This window comes from Peromyscus maniculatus, chromosome 15, assembly GCF_049852395.1.
Source record: "Peromyscus maniculatus bairdii isolate BWxNUB_F1_BW_parent chromosome 15, HU_Pman_BW_mat_3.1, whole genome shotgun sequence".
In the NCBI taxonomy this organism is placed as follows: Eukaryota; Metazoa; Chordata; class Mammalia; order Rodentia; family Cricetidae; genus Peromyscus; species Peromyscus maniculatus.
In genome coordinates this window covers 754,168-776,021 of record NC_134866.1, presented here as the reverse complement: position 1 = coordinate 776,021, position 21,854 = coordinate 754,168, and the positions used below count along the sequence as shown (strand labels likewise).

The 21,854-nt window shown below is 51.1% G+C and overlaps 1 protein-coding gene across 5 annotated transcripts in view; it reads left to right on the top strand.

Annotated features, from left to right (window-relative positions):
* Slc12a7 (solute carrier family 12 member 7) overlaps positions 1-21,854 on the top strand; it is a 78,932-nt gene that overhangs the window by 20,916 nt on the left and 36,162 nt on the right. The window contains exon 1 of one of the 5 annotated variants that reach the window (XM_006990013.4): positions 7,066-7,310. The exons of 2 other annotated variants lie outside the window; for them this stretch is intronic. In XM_006990013.4, coding sequence (XP_006990075.1) covers positions 7,187-7,310 — 124 coding nt within the window. In that variant the 5' untranslated portion in view covers positions 7,066-7,186. Of the gene's footprint in view, positions 1-7,065; positions 7,311-7,673; positions 7,967-21,854 lie in introns of those variants that run through there. 2 more of the 5 variants (XM_042261338.2, XM_076551658.1) reach the window with 2 other exon arrangements.

Genomic DNA, 21,854 nt, shown 5'->3' with positions numbered 1-21,854 from the left:
TGTGTGACCTTGAGCAAGTGACTTGGCTACCCTGAGACCCACAGAATAGGCATTATATTATTACTGTGCCTACAGATGTTTGTTCTCTCTTCCAGGGTTATTTGGGGCTATGTACAAAAAGGGCTTAGGCTGTGTATTAGTCAGGGTTCGAGGAACAGAACTTACAGATTTTATATATATATATATATATACAGAATATATATGTATCAGAATATACAATACACAGAATATATATGTATCAGAATATACAATACACAGAATATATATATATATATATATATATATATATATATATTATGATTTGTTTTTGTTTTTTCGAGACAGTGTTTCTCTATGTAACATCCCTAGCTGTCCTGAAATTCACTCTGTAGACCAGGCTGGCCTTGAACTCACAGAGATCTGCCTGCCTCTGCCTCCCAAGTGTTAGAATTAAAGGCGTACACCACCATTGCCTGTCATATATGGGATTTGTTAAGAGTGGCTTATAGGTTGTAGTCCAGCTAGTCCAACAATGGCTGTCTACCAATGGAAGGTCCAAGTATCCAGTAGTTGTTCAGTCCATGAGGCTGGATGTCTTAGATGGTCTTCAGTATACACCAGAATCTTGAAGAAGTAGGCTCTAATGCCAGTGAACAAACTTGGCCAGCAAGAGCAAGCAGGTGAAAAGAACAAGCTTCATTCTTCTACATCCTTATATAGGCTGTCATAGCAGAATGTATGGCCCACATTAAAGGTGTATCTTCCCACCTCAAAAGATCCAGATTAAAAGTGAGTCTTCTCACTTCAGATAATTTAGTTAAAAAAAGTCCCTCCTCACTGGTGTACCCAGCGCTTGGGTTTTAGTTAATTCCTGATATAGTCAAGTGGACAACCAAGAATAGCCACCACAGGCTGAGAACTTGCCTCAGTATACAAAGTGCTGGCTTCGCTTGCATGAGGACCTGAGTTCAGATCCCCACATGTGTGTAAAAGCCGGGCATGGGGTACATGCACCTGTAAACCCAGAGATGAGGGTGGTTGGAGATAGTTGGGTCTCTGGGGCAACCAGTGTAGCACAAACAACAAGCATCAGAGTCAGTGAGAGATCTTGTCTCAAAAGATAAGGTACAGAGCAATAAAGAAAGAAACCTGAAGTCATTCTCTGGCCTCCATTATACACACTTATAGACAAATGAACCTGTACACACGTGCATAACACACACACACACACACACACACACACACACACACACACACACACACGGGAGTTAAAGGGCCTCAAATATGTCTGGGGTAAAGTAATGTTAGGCTATTGAATTTAGGCCTCTTCCCTGCCCATATGGCTGTAGAGGTTGTGAGCTACTGGGGAGATAGGACTGTGGTTCTTCCTGGCCATGGTGCAGATGGCCACCATGGGGCCAGATCCACTGGGTGGGACAGACCACTGTCTGGGAATTCTGCTTGTAGAAATCCAGGCCTTGAAGGCAGGCACCTTTTTCATGGACTGGGGACCAGTTGAGTTCTTCTATACTATGTCGGCTTTGTGATTTAACAAACGTTTGCTGGCTTGCCCTGTTCTGTTGACAGAAGGATGCGTCAGAAATAACCCAGGTCTCTCATTGCCAAGTAACTGTGGAAGTTGCAGTTTATCAGGCAGTTCACCTGGGCATGGTGTAGGGCACTGGGTTAGGTGTTTCTGGAATCGGTTACAACATAAAGCAACTGTTTGAGGTTAGATACTAGGAGAATAATTCTGTGCTTTCCGAGGCTGGATAAACGTCCTTTCTCTTACCGAGGGCAGTCCAAGCGTAGTGAAACCCACTTCTGCAGTCTGAATTGAATTTTGTGCACACAACCCCTGTTCCCACCAGATCAGGTCAAAATGTGGCCATCCCCGGCACTGGAGGTGTCCTCAGGTTTGGGGTTTCCACTTCAAACCACAGGTGGACAAAATTGTAAGCACCTGCTTTGACGCTCAGCAAGGTTGTGAGGGCACTTGCAGTATGTGAGGCAGTGGCTCCAACTTTCAGGACTGTGTGGGTACCCTGGGGGAACTCTGTTCAATATTGCCATGTTTTGGGCTGTTGTTTACATGCCCCTAGTCTTCTGGTGTCTGTTGAGGTAGTATTTCTGGAGCATTGCCTTTCCTGGCCCCTGATAGACAGTGTACCGAAGTGGCTGCACATTACATATGCCTCTGACAGCCTGGGGACTGGGTTTGCTACAGCAGGGTAGAATTATCACTTGGTGCAGTCTCTTACATGTGTCTCCAGGGACTGCCCAGGCATGCCGTCCTCTGTGGAGCAGCTGCTCAGTCTTGGCCTTTTTTATATTGCTCCATAGCCACCTGTAGAGTATCCATATGTATAGTATCCACATGTGTACAGTGGCTGTCATGTGCACTGGGCTCCCTTCTCCACCCATGCTATGGTGGAACAAAAATGTGAAGATTTTCATGGAGAATATTTTTTCCAGTTTACCCTGGGTGAAGAGCACATTTGAAGGTCACAAAAGGATACCGATGGCAAATCTGTACCGATTGGCAGCTGCTGGTTTTATTGCAAGCTAGGTTTCCTTGTCAGCTCTGGGGGCCACATATGGAGTCTTCTGCCCAGCCAGGCTCCTATAGCTTGAGGGTATATGAGCAGTGAACTGGATTTGCCAGTCCCTATAGCTGAGCAGAAAGACCCTGAGCTGATAACAGTCATGGGTGGGCAGTGCAGTCTGAGAATGCGACCAGATAACGACATTGAATGGTCTTTTGGTAACACTCCGTGTATGCCTTTGGTCTAAGTGGACTGGATTTTGGATGAAGAAAGAACTGAAGGCAGATGGACCTTACCAGAGCCCAAGACTGGATGCTCCTGTCCATAGCTCACTCCTCACAGAACAGTGCTAGGTGGTCCGTTCCTGACCATTGCAGGAATAATGTGCCTTGGGGAAGCCCTATAAAAAATTGGGTATAGCCTTGGTCTTCCTTGAAGACAGCCTCCCAAGGAAGGGTTCAGCCTGGGCTGACTTTCAGGTACCAGAGCCTAGGGTTGTGGGTGACAAAGCCTAGTGGCTGCAGGAAGTTCCTTTCTGCCTGTGATTATGTGCACCAAAGCCCTGGACCTTTTATAAGACAAGCAGTCACAGTAGATGTTGCTGGTGTGCCATGTGAAGCTAACAGCTTGGGGGTGGGTGATATAATGTCACTGGGGGTTGGGGACAGCAGCAGCTCCACTGCACTGTACCACTGAGCTCTGTACCACCCAGCAATACCTGGGTATCAGGGCTTCAGTGTGGCCTCGCTGGTCCCTGTGAGGAGGGCAGACTCATCTCTGAGGTTAGGTTGGGGAAGAAAGTGGCAGGGGAGCCAGGTCTTTGCATCTTATTTCTTGATTTTGTCCTTTAAAAGCACTTCAGAGGGACTGGGGTGATGGCCTGGTTGCAAGTGTTTTACTGAAATCTGAGTACTCCTTCATACTTGTGTGGTGATATATTGTGTACCCTAATAAACTTGACTGAGGATCAGAGAACAGAAAAAGCCGCTAGAATAGACATAGAAGTCAGGCAGTGGTGGCACACACCTTTAGTCCTATCACTCGGGAGGCAGAGATCTGTCTGGATCTCTGTGAGTTCAAGGCCACACTGGGAACAGAATCAGGCGTGGTGGCACACACACCTTTAATCCCAGGAAGTAATATGGAAGGGCAGAGAAAGAAAGGTACATAAGGCATGAGGAAACAGGAATTCACTCTCTTTAGGCTGAGGATTTCGTGGAGGTAAGAATTAGTGGCTGGCTGTTCTGCTTCTCTGATCTTTCAGTTTTCACCCTGATATCTGACTCTGGGTTTTTGTTTTTTATTAAAAGACCATCTAAGATTCGAGCAACATACTTGTAATCCCAGCACTGTAGGGAGGTGGAGGGTGGAGACAGGTGGTTCCCTGGAAGCTTAATGGCCAGTTAGATTAGGCTGTGTGTCAAAGTTCCAAACCAATGACAGACCCTCTCGGACAAAAGGTGGAGGGTGCCTAAGGGTCCACAGTGGAGGTTGCACATGCACTGTATGTGTATATACCTACAGCACGAGCATGCACACACATACACACACACACACACACACACAGAGAGAGAGAGAGAGAGAGAGAGAGAGAGAGAGAGAGAGAGAGAGAGAGAGAGAGAGAGAGAGAGAGAGTGTACATTGGAGCCTATGATGCACATCTTGTTGTAGATGTAGAAATTTTACAATGTGGTTTTTATTTAACAACACATTCTCGGAGTTTCCCAGTCTTTAACCTCTGCACGTATGGTCTCATGTCAAGAAAAAAATGTATTTTCACGGGTAGAGTATTTACCCATCAGACTTTTGCGTCCTGTCTGAAACAGTTATAAAGCACAGCTACATTGCCTTTTTATAACCTTTGAAATCAGCAGAACACCCCTCACATCTCCAGGAAGGTCTGGTAGCTGACCACTGGTTCCATGTGAGCCACTTTCTTTCAAGTTAAAATACTTGGTGCTTGCTGGGTAGTGGTGGCACACGCCTTTAGTCCCAGCACTCAGGAGGCAGAGGCAGGTGGATCTCTTTGAGTTCGAGGCTAGACTGGTCTACAGAGAGAGATCCAGAGGAGAGCTAGGGCTGTTACACAGAGAAACCCTGTCTCAAAAAAAAAAACCCAAACAAACAAAACAACAAAAACCTGGTGCTGCATTGGCCCTGGCGCTCTGCACACTGGGTTGATGGACATCTCCTATCTCTACCTAGTGGGAATTAAAACATCCTCATAGGCTACTCTGCCCCATTCATGGGCTCCTCCTCCTGTGAGTCGGCCAAGCTCAGTGGATGCCCCCTCGCCCCTTGACCTCCCAGCATACATGGGTGGGTGCCTCCACACCCCTCCTTAGTTTCCCTGGGCGCAGTGCTCAGTGTTGTCTGAGTTCCTCAGCTTGTGGGTGCAGTCATGGACCTTGCCATGTGATCAGTCAGCCACAGGAAACGGGCCTGAGTGACAGACACGTTTGAAAAATGAACTATAGCTGGGCACGTCTGCACATGTGTGTAATCCCAGTACTTGAGAGGTAGAGGCAAGACAACCAGAAATTCAAAGTCATCTTTGGCAATATATTGAAATTTGAGGCCAACCGGGGCTATGAGACCCTCTCTTAAGAAACAATAGAGGGGAGGGCAGGGAGAGAGGGGGCTGAGTGTCAAGTGGTCGCCTGTCTGGAGAGGGTCACTTGTGGGGAGCTGGGGTTAAGAGGGTTCCAGGAGGGCTCCTGGGGCTGGCAGAGTTCTGTCCTGACACACTGTCAAGGGTGTCCTTGTATCTGGGCCGGCTCACTCCAAAAGGGTTCTAATCCTTCCAGGTGACCCTTTGTGTTCACTTTGGGCATGAGCCTAATAATGTCACTGTTCAGAGAGGGCATCGCTTTTAATTTTCAGTGCTGAACTCCCTGAAACCTTCTTTGGGTGTTTGAGGGCTCACCCTCAGGGGGGCTGTTCTTAACTGAGTGGATACTTCTGTCCCCTCCCAGCAAGGCCTCTCCATCTTTCAACACCTCCCCACCCCCGAAAGGATGTTCTGAGGAGAAGGTCACGGTTTCCACTTAAGGTCCGGCTCATCTAGGGAAACAGGTGATGGCTGCTCCCTATTTACTATGGATAGCTCCTGGAGGGAGGTGGGGTGACAGGTGTGGCCTGAGCAAGCTGCACCCCTCCCCCAGGGGAGCTGGAGTTAACTGTATAAGGGGCCATCCCGAGTGGCCCAGGTTTCCTTCCTTCAGGCTCCTGACCGGAAGAGCCTACCTGGCAGAGGATAGAAGCAAGCCATGCTGGGCACAGTTGGGCTTCACAGAAATGGCTTTTTTTTTTTTTTTTCTGAGTTGGTTTCCAAATGTTTTGTTCTCATGGGTAGTATATGCAGAGACCTGTAGCTCCTGCATCCCAGTGTGGTCGCCGGCTTGGCAGCTGCCTTCCAGACCTTGTGCCTGGTTGACCTGGGCCGGGCCGTCCTGGCTGGTACTGTTCCACGTGGGAGCAGCTCTAGCTGTACCCGCCGGTGTTTCTGTTTGACCATCGAAAACTGTTCTGGGCGATTCGTTGCACCTGGGAGCTACGGCTTTTTGTGGGATGTGCTGGGTATGATACCAGAATCTCTGAAATGGTAGGGAACCCTATCCTACTGAGCTACACCCCAAGCCTGCCCCTAACATTTAAGTTCAGTTCTCCCCTGATGAGTATTTGATTGCTAACAGTTTTCACGAGTCTTTCATTGCCCGAAAGGAAGAAGTGTGACTTCCCCCATGTTGGTATTCTGGAACTCCTTGCTCAAAGTTTCCTGTCACTACCCTGGGAATTTACAGTATTTCCTTGGAGCCAAACTCAAGGAAGGAAGCGTCATCCTCCAAGGTTGGGCTGCAAGGGTTCCCCAGGTTGGGTCGTGGGACACTTCTGCCAGCAGGTACAAAGAGTCTGGGCATGGGCAGGGCAAGCCTTGTCCCAGAGGCCCGTGACGGGCTTGGGTGGAATTAACCTCAGGATACACAAAGCCCCAAAGGACAGCTCCCCCTGGCTAGCCATGGATCATTCATTCCCTGGGCTAGGTTAGCAGCCTGACCTGGTCAGGTCCCGGTCCCGCATCACCAGCACTGGTAGGGATGCTGAGCTGCAGACAGGCTGAAAGAGGCCATGATCTGTGGGGCAGTGAGAAAAGAACCCCCACGGGCGTTTGGAGTGAGAATGGGAGAACTGAAACTGAGGAAGTGGTGAGTGACCCGCTCTTGGAGGGCTGGGAGGGGCAGGGAGCCTGTGTTGTGAGCAGGGGTGTGTGGGGGCGGGGACGCGGTTCTGCGGGGCGGGACTGGAGTCTCCCGGTGCTGAGGGCGGTCTGCTTCCGTGGACAGTTCATTCGGCGGTGGCCTCTAGGGACTGGGTTTGTGGGTGCGGAATCCTTGAGGGTGCAGCGTTCTGGAATGGTAAGCCAGGGGCTATGGCCTACAGTGGGCGGAGTTGCAGAAGGGCGGGGCCTTGAGTGGGCGTGGTCATTTGGGAAGCCGCCGGGCCCCGCCCCGGGCAAACTTTTCCTGGGCCGTGGGGGCGGGCAGGTGAGATCACGTGGTGGCCGGGGCGTGCCCGGCCGACCCCGCCCCTACGCCGGAGTCCGGCGGCAGCTAACGAGCTGTGGCGTGCGGCTGCAGCGGACCGCGGAGCCTAGCGGAGCCATGCCCACGAACTTTACCGTAGTGCCGGTGGAGGCGCGCGCCGACGGCGCCGGGGACGAGGCTGCTGAGCGAACGGAGGAACCGGGGTCCCCCGAGAGCGCGGATCCCGCCTGCCCGACGTCGGGTGAGCTTGGCGGCACCTGCCGCGGGACAAAGGCAGAGGCTGGGCCCTCCCGCCGACGCTGGGCCGCTCTGGCTCGTGGGTGGCAGCGGCCCACGGCGTGTAGCGGGGCGATGGGAAGGGGTCAGGAGGGCCAGCCGGTGCCTGCCTGGTTCAGAGGAGGGACCCGGGACCCAGAGAGGATTCTTGGGCTGGTGGTTTGTTGGCGCTGTTCGTTCCGTCCCTAGAATTCACTACCCTGCTCCTCCCTCGGGCTTCAGGGGGAGCATAAGTCCCTCTGTTGGCCTGGCTCCGTCAGCCCTGGGGGCGCGGTCTCCACCTCTCTGCATGGCCTGTCTGGAGCACCGAGGCTTGAGCACCGGAAACGACTTGGTCTGGCAACTCTGACGGGACTAGGGTGGAGTTGCGGAGCTGCTGGAGGTACCTATAGGGAAGGGAAAGCCCAGGTGCCCAGGTGGCACCTGGGAGGAGAGCTCCAGGTACAGACCCCTGGGTGGGTGGTCTCACTGGCATAGGGTTTCCTCTGGGCCTGTTTTGCTTTGCTCCAGGCCGGCCCAGGGCGGTCGTCTAATAAATCCGACTAGGATCCCAGATCTGCCTCCTCTGACCTTGGACCAGCCAAACTTCCTTGGGATCGCAGAGGAAGGACAGAGGCCCGTGTAAGCCTGGGGAGGGGGCTGCGCTCTCTGAGCGCGGGCTTCTCTTTGCTGCTCTTTGTTCCCAGGATCCGGAGCTCTCTGGCACTTTCACTTTGCTCAGGGTGAAGATGGGCCTGGGAATCTCTCTCCATCCTAGCGCCAAGAACCCAGCTTCCCCTCTGCTGATGGCAAGTCACCTTGAACTGGCTGCTTCCTCTCTGTTTGGACTCTTCTCTAGACCTAGATGCTAACAGGCCCTTGACTTGGGCTGTTGAGGTGACAGCTCCCTGCACAGACTCATAAGTGCACATGCCCCACATGTCTCCCATTGGAGACTCAGGCTCCAGGCTCTGGATCTGGGAGGAAGAGGGTGCAGTTCTCAAGAGATGACTCTTTGATATGACCTCAGAGCTTTTGCTGCCCAGTATTTAGGTAGGAAAAGCTGTGCTTCCTCTGGTCACACTTTTAGGAGTCTGCAGACACAGGCTAGGCGGCTGGCCAGGAAGTGACTTAGTTCAGGTCAGCCACCTGCCCATCTATCTCACTAAGTGACCTTTTCCATGGGGTGCTGGACTGTCGAGGCTTTCTCTGCATAGACAAAGCATGCTATATTTCAGGGCTAAACACATTCAATCTGGAAGCCCAGACTCAGTGTCCCGCAGTCAGGGAAGTGTGGGAGGAAGGTTCACAGCATCACCGTGGTTCTCAGAGTAGAGCCCCAACAGCTCTTCTGGTGCCCAGTGGCCTGAGGCAGACAGTTCTGCACATCTGCTGACATGCAGTATGATTAGTGTCTCAGCCAGAGGTAATTTTCCTTCTGATTTTTTTTGGGGGGGTTCCCTCTGCTATCAGGGCTCCCAAGTGGTGCCTGAAGTCAGGGCTGAGGATTCAACTTCTGGGAAGGCAAGTAACTGTTAGGATTCTTACTGCCTGCACATGTTTAGGCTAACAGGAGGACAAGCAGGCACTTTTAATTTATTAACTGTTTTGAGACATGGTCTTATGTAGCCTTAAAATCAATTTGTAGCTGAAGATGACCTTGAACTCCTGATCCTGGTGTCTCTACCAGCTGTTTGTATTACAGCGGTGTGTTGCCACACCCACTGTTTTTTTTAAACATGTTGCTGATTGGTATTGAACCAGGGCCTGGTACATGCTAGGCAAACATTCTACCAACTGAGCCACATCCCCAGCCCTGTGTATGTGTTAATGATCCTTTTATGGTCCGAGTTGAACTTGAGTAACTTGGCTGGGCTCATGTAGAGCTTGCAGTCTGGTTCTCTAAGCACTTCCTATTTCTATAAAGATGTTTTTAGAAACTTCAGCCACTGTAACATGACAGGGTGAATGTGCTGGATTCTCAAGTCTGCTGGGTTTTGTCCTGTTTCTAACAGGAGCTTCAGAGCCCAGCCAGCAGCAGGAAAGGGACCTCACACTTGGTTGTTGGTGGGTAAGTCCTGTACAGGCAGGAAGAAGGTTTCCCAAAGGTCTGTTGTGTGGATCTCCACCGTGTGTGTGGGCAACAGGCCAGGGCCAACTGGGCAGATCACAGGAGTCACTACAGCCTTGATCTGCCTGCCTCCCATGCGGATCCCCTGACAGTCCTTGGAAGTATTGTTTTCTGGACATGTGTATTACGTGTTGCTTGTGGTGACGTGAGTTTGGGGGACCTCATCAGGTGTGCCTACACAGATCCAAGCTGCGGTGGAACTGGGGTCTTGTAGGCCATCCAGGCTCACACAGCCCGTGTCTTTGGGACCAGGATGAGGGTCTGGCAAGGCCAGGTCTGTCTGGTCTGCCTAGGAACCTCTTCAGCCTGTAACTGTGTGACAGCAGTGAGCCAGCTGCCCTCTTGGGCCTCATGCAGCTTCTCCCAGGGAAGGAGATAGTGTGAGGGGAGGAAGGGGACCTTTCCTGGCCCATACAGTAGGCCGTCTTGACCTCCCCTGCTGCTGTGTGACCTAGGCCGGGCCTGGGCTAGCACTTCATGGCAGAAATGAAGTTGGCACTCTCTTCTAGATAGTGTGCGTCTACTTATAAAGTCCTTGGCCCCATGTGAGGAACCTGCCTCCCAACCCATATAAAGTGAAAAGTGATGGGGCAAGTGTGGAAAGTGTGACACCCACATTTTGTTTCCCCAGTTTTCCTCCTGGTTTCCACTCACAAATGGCCCTGCACTTAAGCATGTGTTCTGGAATCACTCGGGATTGTGCCCTGAGGACAGGGATCATGCCCCTTAGCTTTTCTGAAGGACAGAAGTAGTTGGACCTGGATTATATTTATTGTGAGATTCCTCTGGAAGTAGAAAGGGTGAATGTGAATTCTTGGTGTTACGATGGAATATTTTCAGTGTGTAGGAGCAGAGAGGACGCTGCTTAGGGCCAGGACACTTCCTATCTGACCTCCGAGTGGAGCATCATTAGATCTCAAGACTCCATGGGAAACCACGTCAGGGAAGGTGAAAGGCTCCTGGTGAGGTGTCCCAGGCCTAGGAAAGGAGTTTCCATCATGGACTCTTGCTGGATTCATTGCAGGGTAATCACTACCTGGTAGCCCTCCCACTCCAGGTCAAAGCTGACGTCTGTCTACGCTTCCGCCCAGCCTGGTTGCAGGTCCCCTTTCAGATTCCATCCACGTGATTTCAGCTCTGTAGCTGACTCATTGGAGTTACCTGGGGACTTCTTACTTCTCTCTGTAGAGGTGACCCTGTCCACTGATACACTGACTGAGGCAGCCTGAGTCACCTTTGTCCTGTGTGTGGTTTGCCTGTAGGCTGGAAAGTGGATAGTGTTGTGTGTGTCCCTCAGGACTGCTGCTGATGGTCATGGGGTTCACAATATGAGGATTCAGAGGACAGTACAGTTAGGAAATGGACTGAGCCTGAGACTTCAGGCCCTGCCCTGCTAGGCTAGGACAGGAACTAACAGTCTCATCCTGAGATTTTCAGGAAAAGATGTATCATATTGATGCTGGAGATCCAAGCAGGGGCTGGTGAGCATGGACTCCAGCACCATCTTGTCAGGAGTCCTTGAAGGTGGGACTGAGCATGTGAGCATGGACCCTAACACCATCTTTCTGGGAGTTCTTAAAGGTGTGAGGTTGAGGATCTTTCACAGAGATTGCAACATGTGAGGTGTGTGGACTCAGAGCAGGAGGGGAAGCATGAATTTTGTGTACCTTTTCAAACCAAAGATGGCGCTGGAGTTATTGTTCAGTGGTAGGATGCTTGCCTTGGGGCCTGGGTTTGATCTCCAGTATTGTAAGACAAAGCTGTACAAAACAGCTAGAGGAAACAAAGGATCTTACTGAGCAGCTGACTGCTGGGAACCCAGATGGTTGTGGGCTGTGTCCTACCTCCTCCCAACTGTATCCTTGCAGCAGGCCCTTCCCTTAGGGATCAGTGGTACAGGTGTCAGCACCCTGCTATCTTGCCTAGCCCACGTTCATGTGTATGAGAATGCATATATGCACTGTGTGCGCACATGAGGGTAGAGGGTCTGGTTCCTTCCTAATAAAAGGTCACACGATATTGGGCATTGTCCTTTTCTATGGTCAGACTGCTACTAAGTGTTTGGGTATCACTTTTCCTGGTGTGACCTTCAAGAGTGATGAGGCACCTGTATGTTCTAAGTCTTACTTTCCCCAGCCATTGTTATTATTGTTACTATTATAATTTTTTTAATGTGAGGACCTCCTGGACCTGGAAATGCTGGAAATGTGTCCTTATCTAGAATGCTGTCCAGGCTTCTTGACCACTCTGCTGAGTGAATGTCTGAACTGCTCCAAGGGGTTGAAGAGACAGCTCCTGTGACGAAGGGCCCTCTAATGGCCCAACATAATGCCATGCCCCTTAAGGACAAGCAGACTTGAGCTGCCTGGGAACTGGACATTGCAGTCACATTGATCTAGAAAAGTCATCCACTGCCGGGCGGTGGTGGCGCACGCCTTTAATCCCAGCACTCGGAAGGCAGAGGCAGGCGGATCTCTGTGAGTTCAAGGCCAGCCTGACCTCCAAAGCGAGTTCCAGGGAAGGTGCAAAGCTACACAGAAAAACCCTGTCTCAAAAAAAAAAAAAACAAAAAAAAAACAAAAACAAAAAAAGAAAAGAAAAGTCATCTACTACCTTCTTGGGCCTGGTGCATCTGTGTCCAGATGGATCCCTTGCCTCATCCTGGTACAATAGGAGCCTAATATGTTACGTGATACAGTATGTGATGGAGAGTGAGCTCTGGGTGTCAGGGAGATACATGCAGGATGCTGAGGATGCTGATGTGTTACCTGTAGGAGCAGTGGGAGAGTGGGCATGCATTCCTTGGGACATGGGGGGCAGTGAGGACCCTTGGTAGGGTGTTCGAGGGATGGCTGTGAACCACTCACCAGTGATGGCAGTGACAAGCAAGCAGTTGGTGTCCAGAAATGCAGCCTTCTGTAGCCTTAGAGGGCCTGTGAAGGGCCGAGGCTGAGGATAAGCTTAGCTTTTGATGGTGAGTCAGGGTAGCCACGGGGTGCTGAGGTGGCTGGGGAATTCCTTAGGAAAGACGGCCTTGAGCTTGGCAAGTAGAGCCCTGTGTGCAAGTGTGTGCATGCCATAGGGCCTGAGGCAACTCCAGCAGAGCAGGGTCCCCATGAACTGCAGTGTGAAGAGGCCAGCAGTGGGTAGCGTTACTGATTGGCTGCTGAGCTGTGTGTCCTTAGCATACCAATTCACCTGTTAGTGCTGGGTGTGGTCCTGTGGAGTTATCTGCTATTTCTAGCACATCACACGTGTTGTATATGTAATCTACGAGCTGCTTTGGGTGTTAGACTGGCTGAGGAGCAGCAGACGAAGGCAACCACATGTACAGATGCAGCATCACCTTCTGAGCCTGGAGTGAGCACCCATTTTACCTTTTGTTCCGTACACAGCTATGGAGAACACTTGTTACGAACCATGTTACTCTCTTGTGAGTGGTGTTCGTGGATTTCAGGGTGGTTTTCCTTTAGTTAGTTAGGAATCTGGCTTGATGGGACCTTTCTTCACCCCAGCAAACATCTCAGACCTTAGTAGGAGTTTTGGCCACATCCAAAAGACCATATGGGAACTGTCACTCTCTGCCTGCCTAGAGGGGGTGGTGGTGAAGGAGTGAAGATGCCCTTCCCAGGGCCTCTGCCCACTAGATGTAGGGCCACCACCTTAGCAGACTGCTAGCTCTGACCTGGGAGTGTCACGGCAGGCCTATGCTCCTGTGTTGAGGGGTAGTGACATTGGGCCAGGGCCACTGTCTGCTGGTGCTTCAGACAATGGCTCCCTCTTATTAGCTGTACAGCTGGGAGCCCCAGCAGTGCAGCAGGGAGTGCAGCTGGCGGGACTGCCTGCTGCTCCTCTTGCTCTCCAGACGTGAAGCCCTGCCTTTGCAGGCAGAGGGCAAAGTTTGATGTTCACTGTTAAGTATTAACCACTGTTCCCAAGCTCCCGTGGTCAGGCCCTGGCCAAGTGGCTGGGTGGAGTCCTCTGTCATTCAGAGCGACTGCTGCATTGGAGTAGCTATTGGAGTGTGAGTCCTGTTGGGCTGGGCCTTCAGAGGGAAGACTTCTCTACCCAGAGGCAAGGGAGACCTGTTGGTTTGAGCTGCTCTGTACTGCTCTACACTTAGCAGAGATGGCTTGGGAGTTGCCATCTCTGGTCCTGTGGCGGCCTGATGTCTTAGATGTGTGTCCGCTTAGGGTGACCCACTTCTGAAGATGGCACCTGACTCCTGAGCATCTCTTTGTGCTTCCATTTTCCTCACCAGGACCTGGTCTCTTACCAAGATGGCTGTGGCCTCTGATCTTTTGGCCCGTCCTTCTGTGGGTCTCTGGCGCCAGCAGGCTGGGCCTGGCTTTCAGGGAGGTCACAGGGGAGGGCTGAGTGCTCTAGAGGTCAGAGGAGAGAGTGCCAAGTGGCTCTTGTGTTTCCCTTTTCATTTAATGGAGGGACTTGACCACAGCCCAGACCAGCTTGTAACTGAAGCTGCCCCTGGGAGGGTCTGACTGGTGTTCTGTGGGGGTGCCGATGCAGGCACAGGCCCTGTCCTCTGCTTTGTCCTTGGCCTCTTGCACCTGGATGTTTGGGGAACAGCAGGCTCCTTTCCAGCTCTGATGCTGCTCTGGTTTCTGGGGAAGGGAGCTGGGTGGCATGTTGGAGAGTGAGGTCACCAGAAGCTGCCTCCCTGTAGGGCACGTCTTTTAGATTGCAAGTCCCAGACCTACATATTGTCTACACAGCTTCTAGGGCTGTCCCAGGGTCTGTCCCCTCAGTCGTAATGGACTGGGGCTCTGACTTTTTGTGGCTTTGTGTGGGGTGTATATTGCCATGCAGATGAGCAGTAGGGATGTTTGTGTGCATATGTGTGCATGTGTATATGCATATTATGCATAATAAGTGCAGTGTACATATGATTGTCATGGTATATACAATGAATGGATGACTACACATGTATGTATGTTAGTGTACATGAGTACATGTGTGTATGCATATGCATGTGTATGTGTGTACACTCATGCAGTTATATATTGTGTGTACTGTGTTAGAAATAGTATAATTATAGTGTGTCAGGTTCTGACTTCTTGTCTGCATTGGCTAAATCTCTGCAGAGAGCCTTTTGGATGGTAGGCTGTAAAGCGCCTCTGCTTCCCTGGGTTTTAGGCTGGTTTGAATTTCAGATTTAAAGCCTATTGGAGGAGATGCCTACCTAGGCTTCCTGCTAAGGACCTTGTAAGTGGACATAAGGAATGGCAATGACCTTGTGGGCCTGTTTTGGGGCTGGTCCTACCTATTCCAGGGTAGGTGGAGGAACAGGCTTGCAGCATCATTTGGGAAGCCTTAGCTTACTTGCTTCCTGGTCCCATGGATCTTTCTAGTGTTCCTCTGAGAATCTTTGCTCTTCTCAACTATGTGAGACATGTGGTACTGCTGGGTTGGGGTCAGCAGGAGAGTGGACAGCTGGCTGTGCGTGTGGGTGCTAACCACGGTTTCAGGGCTTTCAGCCACCCAGGCCTTGGGCTTGCTCATGCATTTGGTTTGCCAGCTTCTGCTCAAACCTAGACCTGTTTCCATGGAGCCTTTTGGAAAGAAGTGGGGCTACCTGCCACACCGGTGCAGGTGCTCTGAGAGGCTAGGATGCCGCTCACTGTGTGGGTGTTATCGGGGCAAATATGCCTCCACCTGCTCACCAGAGTCCCTTCTGCAGCTCAGCATCAACGCAACATCAGCCTTGAAGTGAAGGGTGTTGCTTTGCAGGAAGAAAGTTCGGCCGGGCCTGAGCGCCAAGGAAGCACTCTAAGCCACTAACTTCAGAAGTCCCCACACGTGGTGATTCCATCTCCTTTGAATCTGGGTGACAGAGAGGCCAAGTGGGGCCTGAAAGTGTCGAGAAGGACTTGGGACAGGTGGGGAAGGGCAGGGCCTGTTCCCTGAAGGACTCTTTACAGCTCTCTACTGGACCTCATTGTCCTGGAAACCTGAGATGGGAGGCAGGGGTTGGAGGAATGTGCATGGAAAATGCCACCAGAAGTAAGTGGCCCTCTTGGGCTGGAGTTGTTGTGGGTGGTTCTTGTTTCTCAATATTTCCTTTGTTTTCTTTTCAGAATGTGTTGTTCATTCAGCCAGCAATTTGCTGTTAAAAGTGGGAAGGCTTTCGGCCGGGGCCAGTCCGTCAGACCGTGGCTCGCTCTCATCAACTGTGCTCTGTAGCCTGTCCCACTGGCCTGGATATTCCAGCTTGCTGGATTTTTAGGATGCATGAAGGTTCAGAAAATCTGGAGGGCAATCAAGAGCCAGTGGTCATTCTTTGACTTTCAGGGCCCTGGAACCCTGGAGCCCATTCTAGCGCATCATCATTTCACAGCACAATCACCAGGGAGGGTTTATGGCGGTGTTCCTGGGTTGGGCCAGGCTGTCCTTAGGAGGCCAAAAGACACCTTGAGGTTACCCAAGGTGGGGCTCCATTTTGTTGTGGTGCTTAGTAGCTAGCCCTCAGCTAAGCGGTTTGCCCACCTCCACCCCCAGGCCTCTGCACAGACTGGGTTCCTCTTGACCCATGCCCCATCTCCAGTGTTGCTAGGCTGGGTAGACTTTCCGCCTACACTTGATGGCAGGAGAGGGAGGAGGCTGCTGGACTCTGCAGCGGCTCTATTGGCCAGCCTGCTCAGCTGACCAGGGGATATGGCTCAGAGTCTCAGAGTCTCAGAGGTTGCTTTCTACACTTTCCTTGAGCCATTGAGGAATTGGTGGTGACACCTTGGAACCCTGCCCCAGGGAGAATGGGGTGGGAGGAGGGCAGTGTGTTGGCTACAGTCAGTGGAAGAGGCCAGGTCTGGGTCATGCTGTTAAGGTCTGGCTGCCTGGGAATGGGTCTGGGGCTTGCCAGGTTGTGCCTGGCTTCTACTAAGATACCATTCTGCAAGGAGCAGGCTGGGAGTGGGGATTCAACTTGCTGTCCCAGAGCAGATCGTGGGCTGGGGGCCAATAGTGACTCTGGCCCTGCTTGTCTGTGCCTATGAAACTTGGCTGAGTTCCACAAATACCTGATGTTTGTCTGGTAGAGAGGTTGTCTCCTCCCATGCCCAGGACTCTGGCCACCTCTGGCCTATGCACACACCTCTCTAACATAGTCACATTTTCTGAAGGGACAGGCTTCCTGAAGCCTGTAGCCCCTCCTTCAATGGGACTTGACTTGAGACCTGCTGCAGCAGGAGGGCACTGTGCACCTCGTTACCTGATTGCTGAAAAGGGCTGCGTTTGTGTGCCTTAGAGGAACCCATTAAGACACATTTGAGAAGCTGGACCTGAGGCTGCCTCTGAGGACAAGGGTCTTAATGGGGAAGTGTTTGAGGGGTTTCTAAGCAGGAGATGGCTAGGTGTAGGTCTTTGTTAAAAATCAGCAAATTTGCATTTCATAGGTGAGTCACATCCAAACACAACCTTCGGTGGCTTTTCCGGGTGGTGTTCTTGCAACTATCTCCAGTCATGTTCATGCACTTTAAAATGCATCAGGCCTCTGCTGGACATCTATAAAGCAGGGACAGTCTCTAGCTGGTGGGCATGTGTGAGCAGCCGTCCCTAGGCAAACATAGCATCCCCATATAAGGTGACAAGGTGGGAAACCAAGGTGAAGCCTTTTCTCCAAGTTGAAACATCCTTGTAGCCTTCATGGTAGAGGTCAGAGTTGGCCAGAGTTTTGTGCAGCTTACATGTCTTCCTGAAGCATTTGATGTGTTTATAAGAAAACTCCGTGATCTCTGTGGGCCCAGAGCTGTGACCAGATGGTATTGGTTATCATTGGAGGCCTAACCCTGAGGAGTGGCTTTTCCTCTGTGAAGAACTGCAGCCTCTGAGGATAGGTGGGCTTGTGGGCAGTGTCCACAGAACTGCCAGACCTTGTGTGGTGAGGAGAGGAGCGAGTGACAGTGGCCAAGCCCCTTCATGTCAGGGACAGGATGCCTAGAAACCCTGACCATCCAGGTCAGCAGCGGGGGGTGCATCAGATGGGTCCTATAAGTCCTGGGCGTTCCAAGGTTGTCCGAGACGGCTGAGCAGGAGCCGGGACTCCCTGGGTGCCAGACAGGATTGTGAGTCTGTGGTGGAACTAGTTACCACAAAAGAGCCCTGATTTGGAGGGTGTCTGTCCACTGATGCCTGGGATTCTGTGGAGTTTCCGTGTTTTCCATTGATGTTTTACTTACATGTATGTATGTGTCCCACATGAGTGCCTGGTGCCCATGGAAGCCAGAAGAGGGCATTGAATGTTCTGGAACCGGTGTTACAGATGGTTGTAAGTCACCTTGTGGGTGCTGGGAATTGAACCCTGGTCCTCTGGAAGAGCAGTTTTTAGTGTCTTGATCCTGTCCCAGGAATCCTCAGGATATCTAGTTGTCCATAGCTGTGATAGTTTCTCACACTTATTTATTTCTGATAACCTGACTGGGAGTAAAGTCAAGCATCCTGGAGAGATCCCTCTGGGGATCATGTCACATTATGCCCCTGGGTCTGTGTCTAGGGAGGAGGGTTCAGGAGATGAGTGCCTGTCTTCTGGTATCACATTAGGTCATTCACTGTCCCAGGATTCATCACTGTGGTTGTCTTGATCCCTGGGTCCAGATGTCTGAGGCTCCCCTCTACACTATCTCCACTCTAGGAATTTCCCTTAGAGAGTTGGCTGCCCCCGTCTCTTCAGTGAGTCACCCAGTTAGTCTCTTAGCCGTGGCTGGCTCTCCCCCCTCTCCCCCTCTCCTCCCTCTCCCCCTCCTCCCTCTCCCCCCTCTCCCTCCCCCTCCCCCTCCCCCGGTATTCTGTCCTCTGGTTCCTGTTCAGGCCAGCTGCCCCGAAGGGTCCTTTTCTGCAGAGGCATCAGCTGGCAGGTCGTAGGTATACACAGGAGACAGACTTTGGCTGATAAATGGGACATCGAGGGATTCTAGAGTCACTGGCTCCTGGAGCTGCCCACGACCCTTACATGCGTCACAAAGGCCACAGGATACAGATGTCAGAAAGTAGCAAGACCCGGTACCTCTTCCTAGGAGTCTGGCTGGCTTCTCTTGGTTTTGAGGTTCTTTGTTGTTTCTGCAATGGACTCTATACTAGTTTCATATGTAATGTTGCCAGTGGCAGGCACCAGTCACCTGGAAAGTGTGACAGAAGTGCATGCCTTCGTGAGGACCTCCATGGTTGGTGGCACCCTCAACTGTTGTCCTTTTTTTTTTTTTTTTTAAATTGTTCCTGCCTTTTAAGCTGCAGGCTGTCCAAGTCAGCAACTGCAACTCCACCGCTACCAGCAGCAGTTCGGCTGCAAGAGCCGCAGCCTGAGGAAATTCTGTTCCCTCAGGCACTGACTCTTTCGAAGCTATGAAGGGAACTTAACTAAATCTCTGTCCCTCTAAAGAACTCAAGATTCAAAGGTTAAGGTGGAACTCTGCTCCTCAGAGAGGGTGAATAGCAAGCAAGCAGCCCACCTCCCCTCCTTGCTCGCGCCCTCCAAAAAGCCCTCCTGTTTCTCCTCATCCCTACTTATAAACCCTTCTCCACCTGGCTCCTCCCTACCACTTCCTGTCAGCTGGTTGCTCATTCAGCCTCCTGACTGCAGGTGAATTTATTTAATCAGACACATCTTTGAGTCGTTAAACAAATGTTCCAGAGCATAAACAAAAATAACACACCTTAAAATAATATTCTACAACACTCTAAAGGAAGATGTCCTCAGTACCTTAGGCCCTCTCCTCTGTGTCCTGGGTGCTGTGGGTCTGTGAGCTCACAGGCTCTGGGGGCTTGCAGCAGATGTCTTCACCTTCCTGTTGTTTCTGTGAGCAAGGTTTGCAGGAGGAGAGGCGTGCACCCGGAGCTCACTTGTTCTCTTTTAGATTTTATGGCTGAAAATCCTGGTTTCAAGATCTTGGTTGTCATGTTCCTTTTTGTTTGTTGGTTGGCTTTGTTGTTTGTGTTTGTTCTTGTTTTGTGAGATAGGGTCTCTATGTAGTTCGGCTGTCATTCTCTCTCCTCGTTCTGCATGTAGAGGGAGTGCACGGCTTTGTAATTCTCTAAATTCCCTCAGCTATGGAGGGTCTGGGCTCAGCTTGCCCTGACTCTCCGGGAGCCCTTTCTGGTTGTTCTGTCATGGAGTAAGTGGTAGGCCATTGCTACCTGGGTGTGGAATGGACAGGCATTTAAAAGTGTTTCTGTAAGTGAGGGAAGCTGATCACTCTAATCCATAAGTGTGGAGGTTCATCAGAAATGAGTTTGTCTTCCTATTGTGGAAGAAAGGCTGGCTTTGTTGGAGAGTTAGCCTTGTGGTCTTGTGACCTGGCCACATCTTATCCACAGGTGGAGAGCGTCTGTCTGCCTGGCTTCTCCCAGCTGGTGGTGAGGCCTGTGTTTACATGCTTGGCTGGCAGCGGCTACCTGAGCTAGTGTCCATTCCTCATCATGCTAAGTCTCTGCCTCCATGGCAGCTGCGTACCCAGCTGTCCTGTGCCTAAGATGCTTCTAGTTGTTATGAACGTAGTCTAACCAAGAGAGAGAGAGATGCCATCTCAGGTCAGCCTTGGCGCTCAGCAGTTTTCAGCTCTAGTACGACTCAGAGCCCTTCTGGCAGATCGTGGCTGGTGATATGAGCAGCATAGGATGGCGATAGTGAGGGGCTTGTCCTGTGTGTGCGCAGAGGGGTTAGCTAGGCTGGGAAGGCCTGGTGACTCCTGAGGGGTGTGTGTGTGTGTGTGTGTTTCTGTGTTGTGCACTCATACATTACTTTGATAAGTGATAAAATGAAAAGTCGAGGTACAGAAGCCACACAGTGTGAGCCACCGTAGTGTGAGCCAGGTTGAGGCTGTGTGTCCTGTCCACCCCATTCTCCCCAGCCTTTGTTATGTCCTTATATTTTTCCAGCTTTAGCAGTAGCAGCCTTGACCATCCTGCACGGTCATCCCATTGAGCAGGTTGTTTAAATGTCATCTAGTCTTCAGCTTCACAAGTTTCTTGCCACTTCATGAGTGCAGGGAACTAGTGCCACCCCTCCCGGGAGTGTTGGTCAGGCTATGGGAGTGATGTTTCCTTAGGTGAGTGATTGTTGCTGTACGCGTATATCTGGGCCAAGGGTTAGATAAGTTTTTTGAGAACACCAGCCATGGCTGCTCAGAATGACATCATAGCTGCACTTTGTGAAAGACCCAGGTAGGTGACTCCTAGACTCAGGCTATGGGGTACAGGCTGGAGGAATGGCTTCTGAATAGCTCTTGCCCTCTGTGTCCTTCCATATCGTCCCCCCTCTCCCCAGAGATTGGCAACTTGAGCTGAGCTCAAGGTGAGCAGCAGAGACTTTGTTCAAGGTCATGAGCTTGAGTTGGCTCCATCTGAGCATCTAAGGTAGAATCTGAAACCCGTCTCCTAACCCTCTGGAGGGCTGCTGGGTTTGAGTCACACGCTGGTCCTCTGCGTCCTCAGAGCTGGTGACACCAGAGTGTGCTGCTGCTGCGGCTGCATTTGCATTTGCTACTTTTTGTTTGTTTCAAAAGAGGTTCTTACTGTGTAGCCCTGGCTGGCCTGGGGCTTGCAGTGTAGACTAGGCTGGCCTGTAACTCACAGAGCTTTTATCTGCCTCTGCCTCCTAAATGTTGGGATTAAGGCTACTACATCTGGCTTCTTTAACCCCGGTATTATTAACATTTCCAGACTTAGAAAATTGTAAGAATACAAAGAAATCTCTCTTATGCCTGGCCTCTCTGCATGTGACATTATCCCAAGTTGAAATACTCTTTCTCTTCTGTGTCTCTCACACACATATTTGTTCCTAAACTGAACTGTCTGAGAGTATGCAGAGGCTGTGAGGCTCTTTTGGGGGTATACTCTCCCTGAAAATCACATTTTCTTTCAGAATCTCTATAGCAGTTACCAGGTGAGAGAATTAATGTTCTTATGACAAACATCACATTTGCGTTTTACCAGGTCATAGCCTTGTAATATCACCACAGAAAGCTATCCTGCCTCATTCTAGGATTTTCCTGTCTTGCCTCTGTCTTCTAGGCAGCAGGAACATCAGGCTTGTGTCTGTGGGACCTACAGTCTGGATAGTGGCATGGTAGGAATACCCCACTGATGCGTAGGGTCAGGAGTGCTATTGTCCATCTGTCCTTTACTATGATGTGACAGCTGTGACCCTTTGACCCAGCTGGGCCTGCCCCACTAGGCTGTGTGCCCCCATTGCCTCCCAGCCACAGGCTCCAAAGGCAGTTTCTTCTAGCCTGACCATTGGTCTGCACACTGTGGTGTGTTGCAGCCGGTTTCCATGGCTGCCCGTGTGTGTCTGTGCTCCAGTCAGTTGGTGCTTAGATGGCCTTAGACGTGGTCACAGGAGACTGTCCAGATGGTGCCTCTTGACGTTTCACTGACATTTCCTGGTAGTCT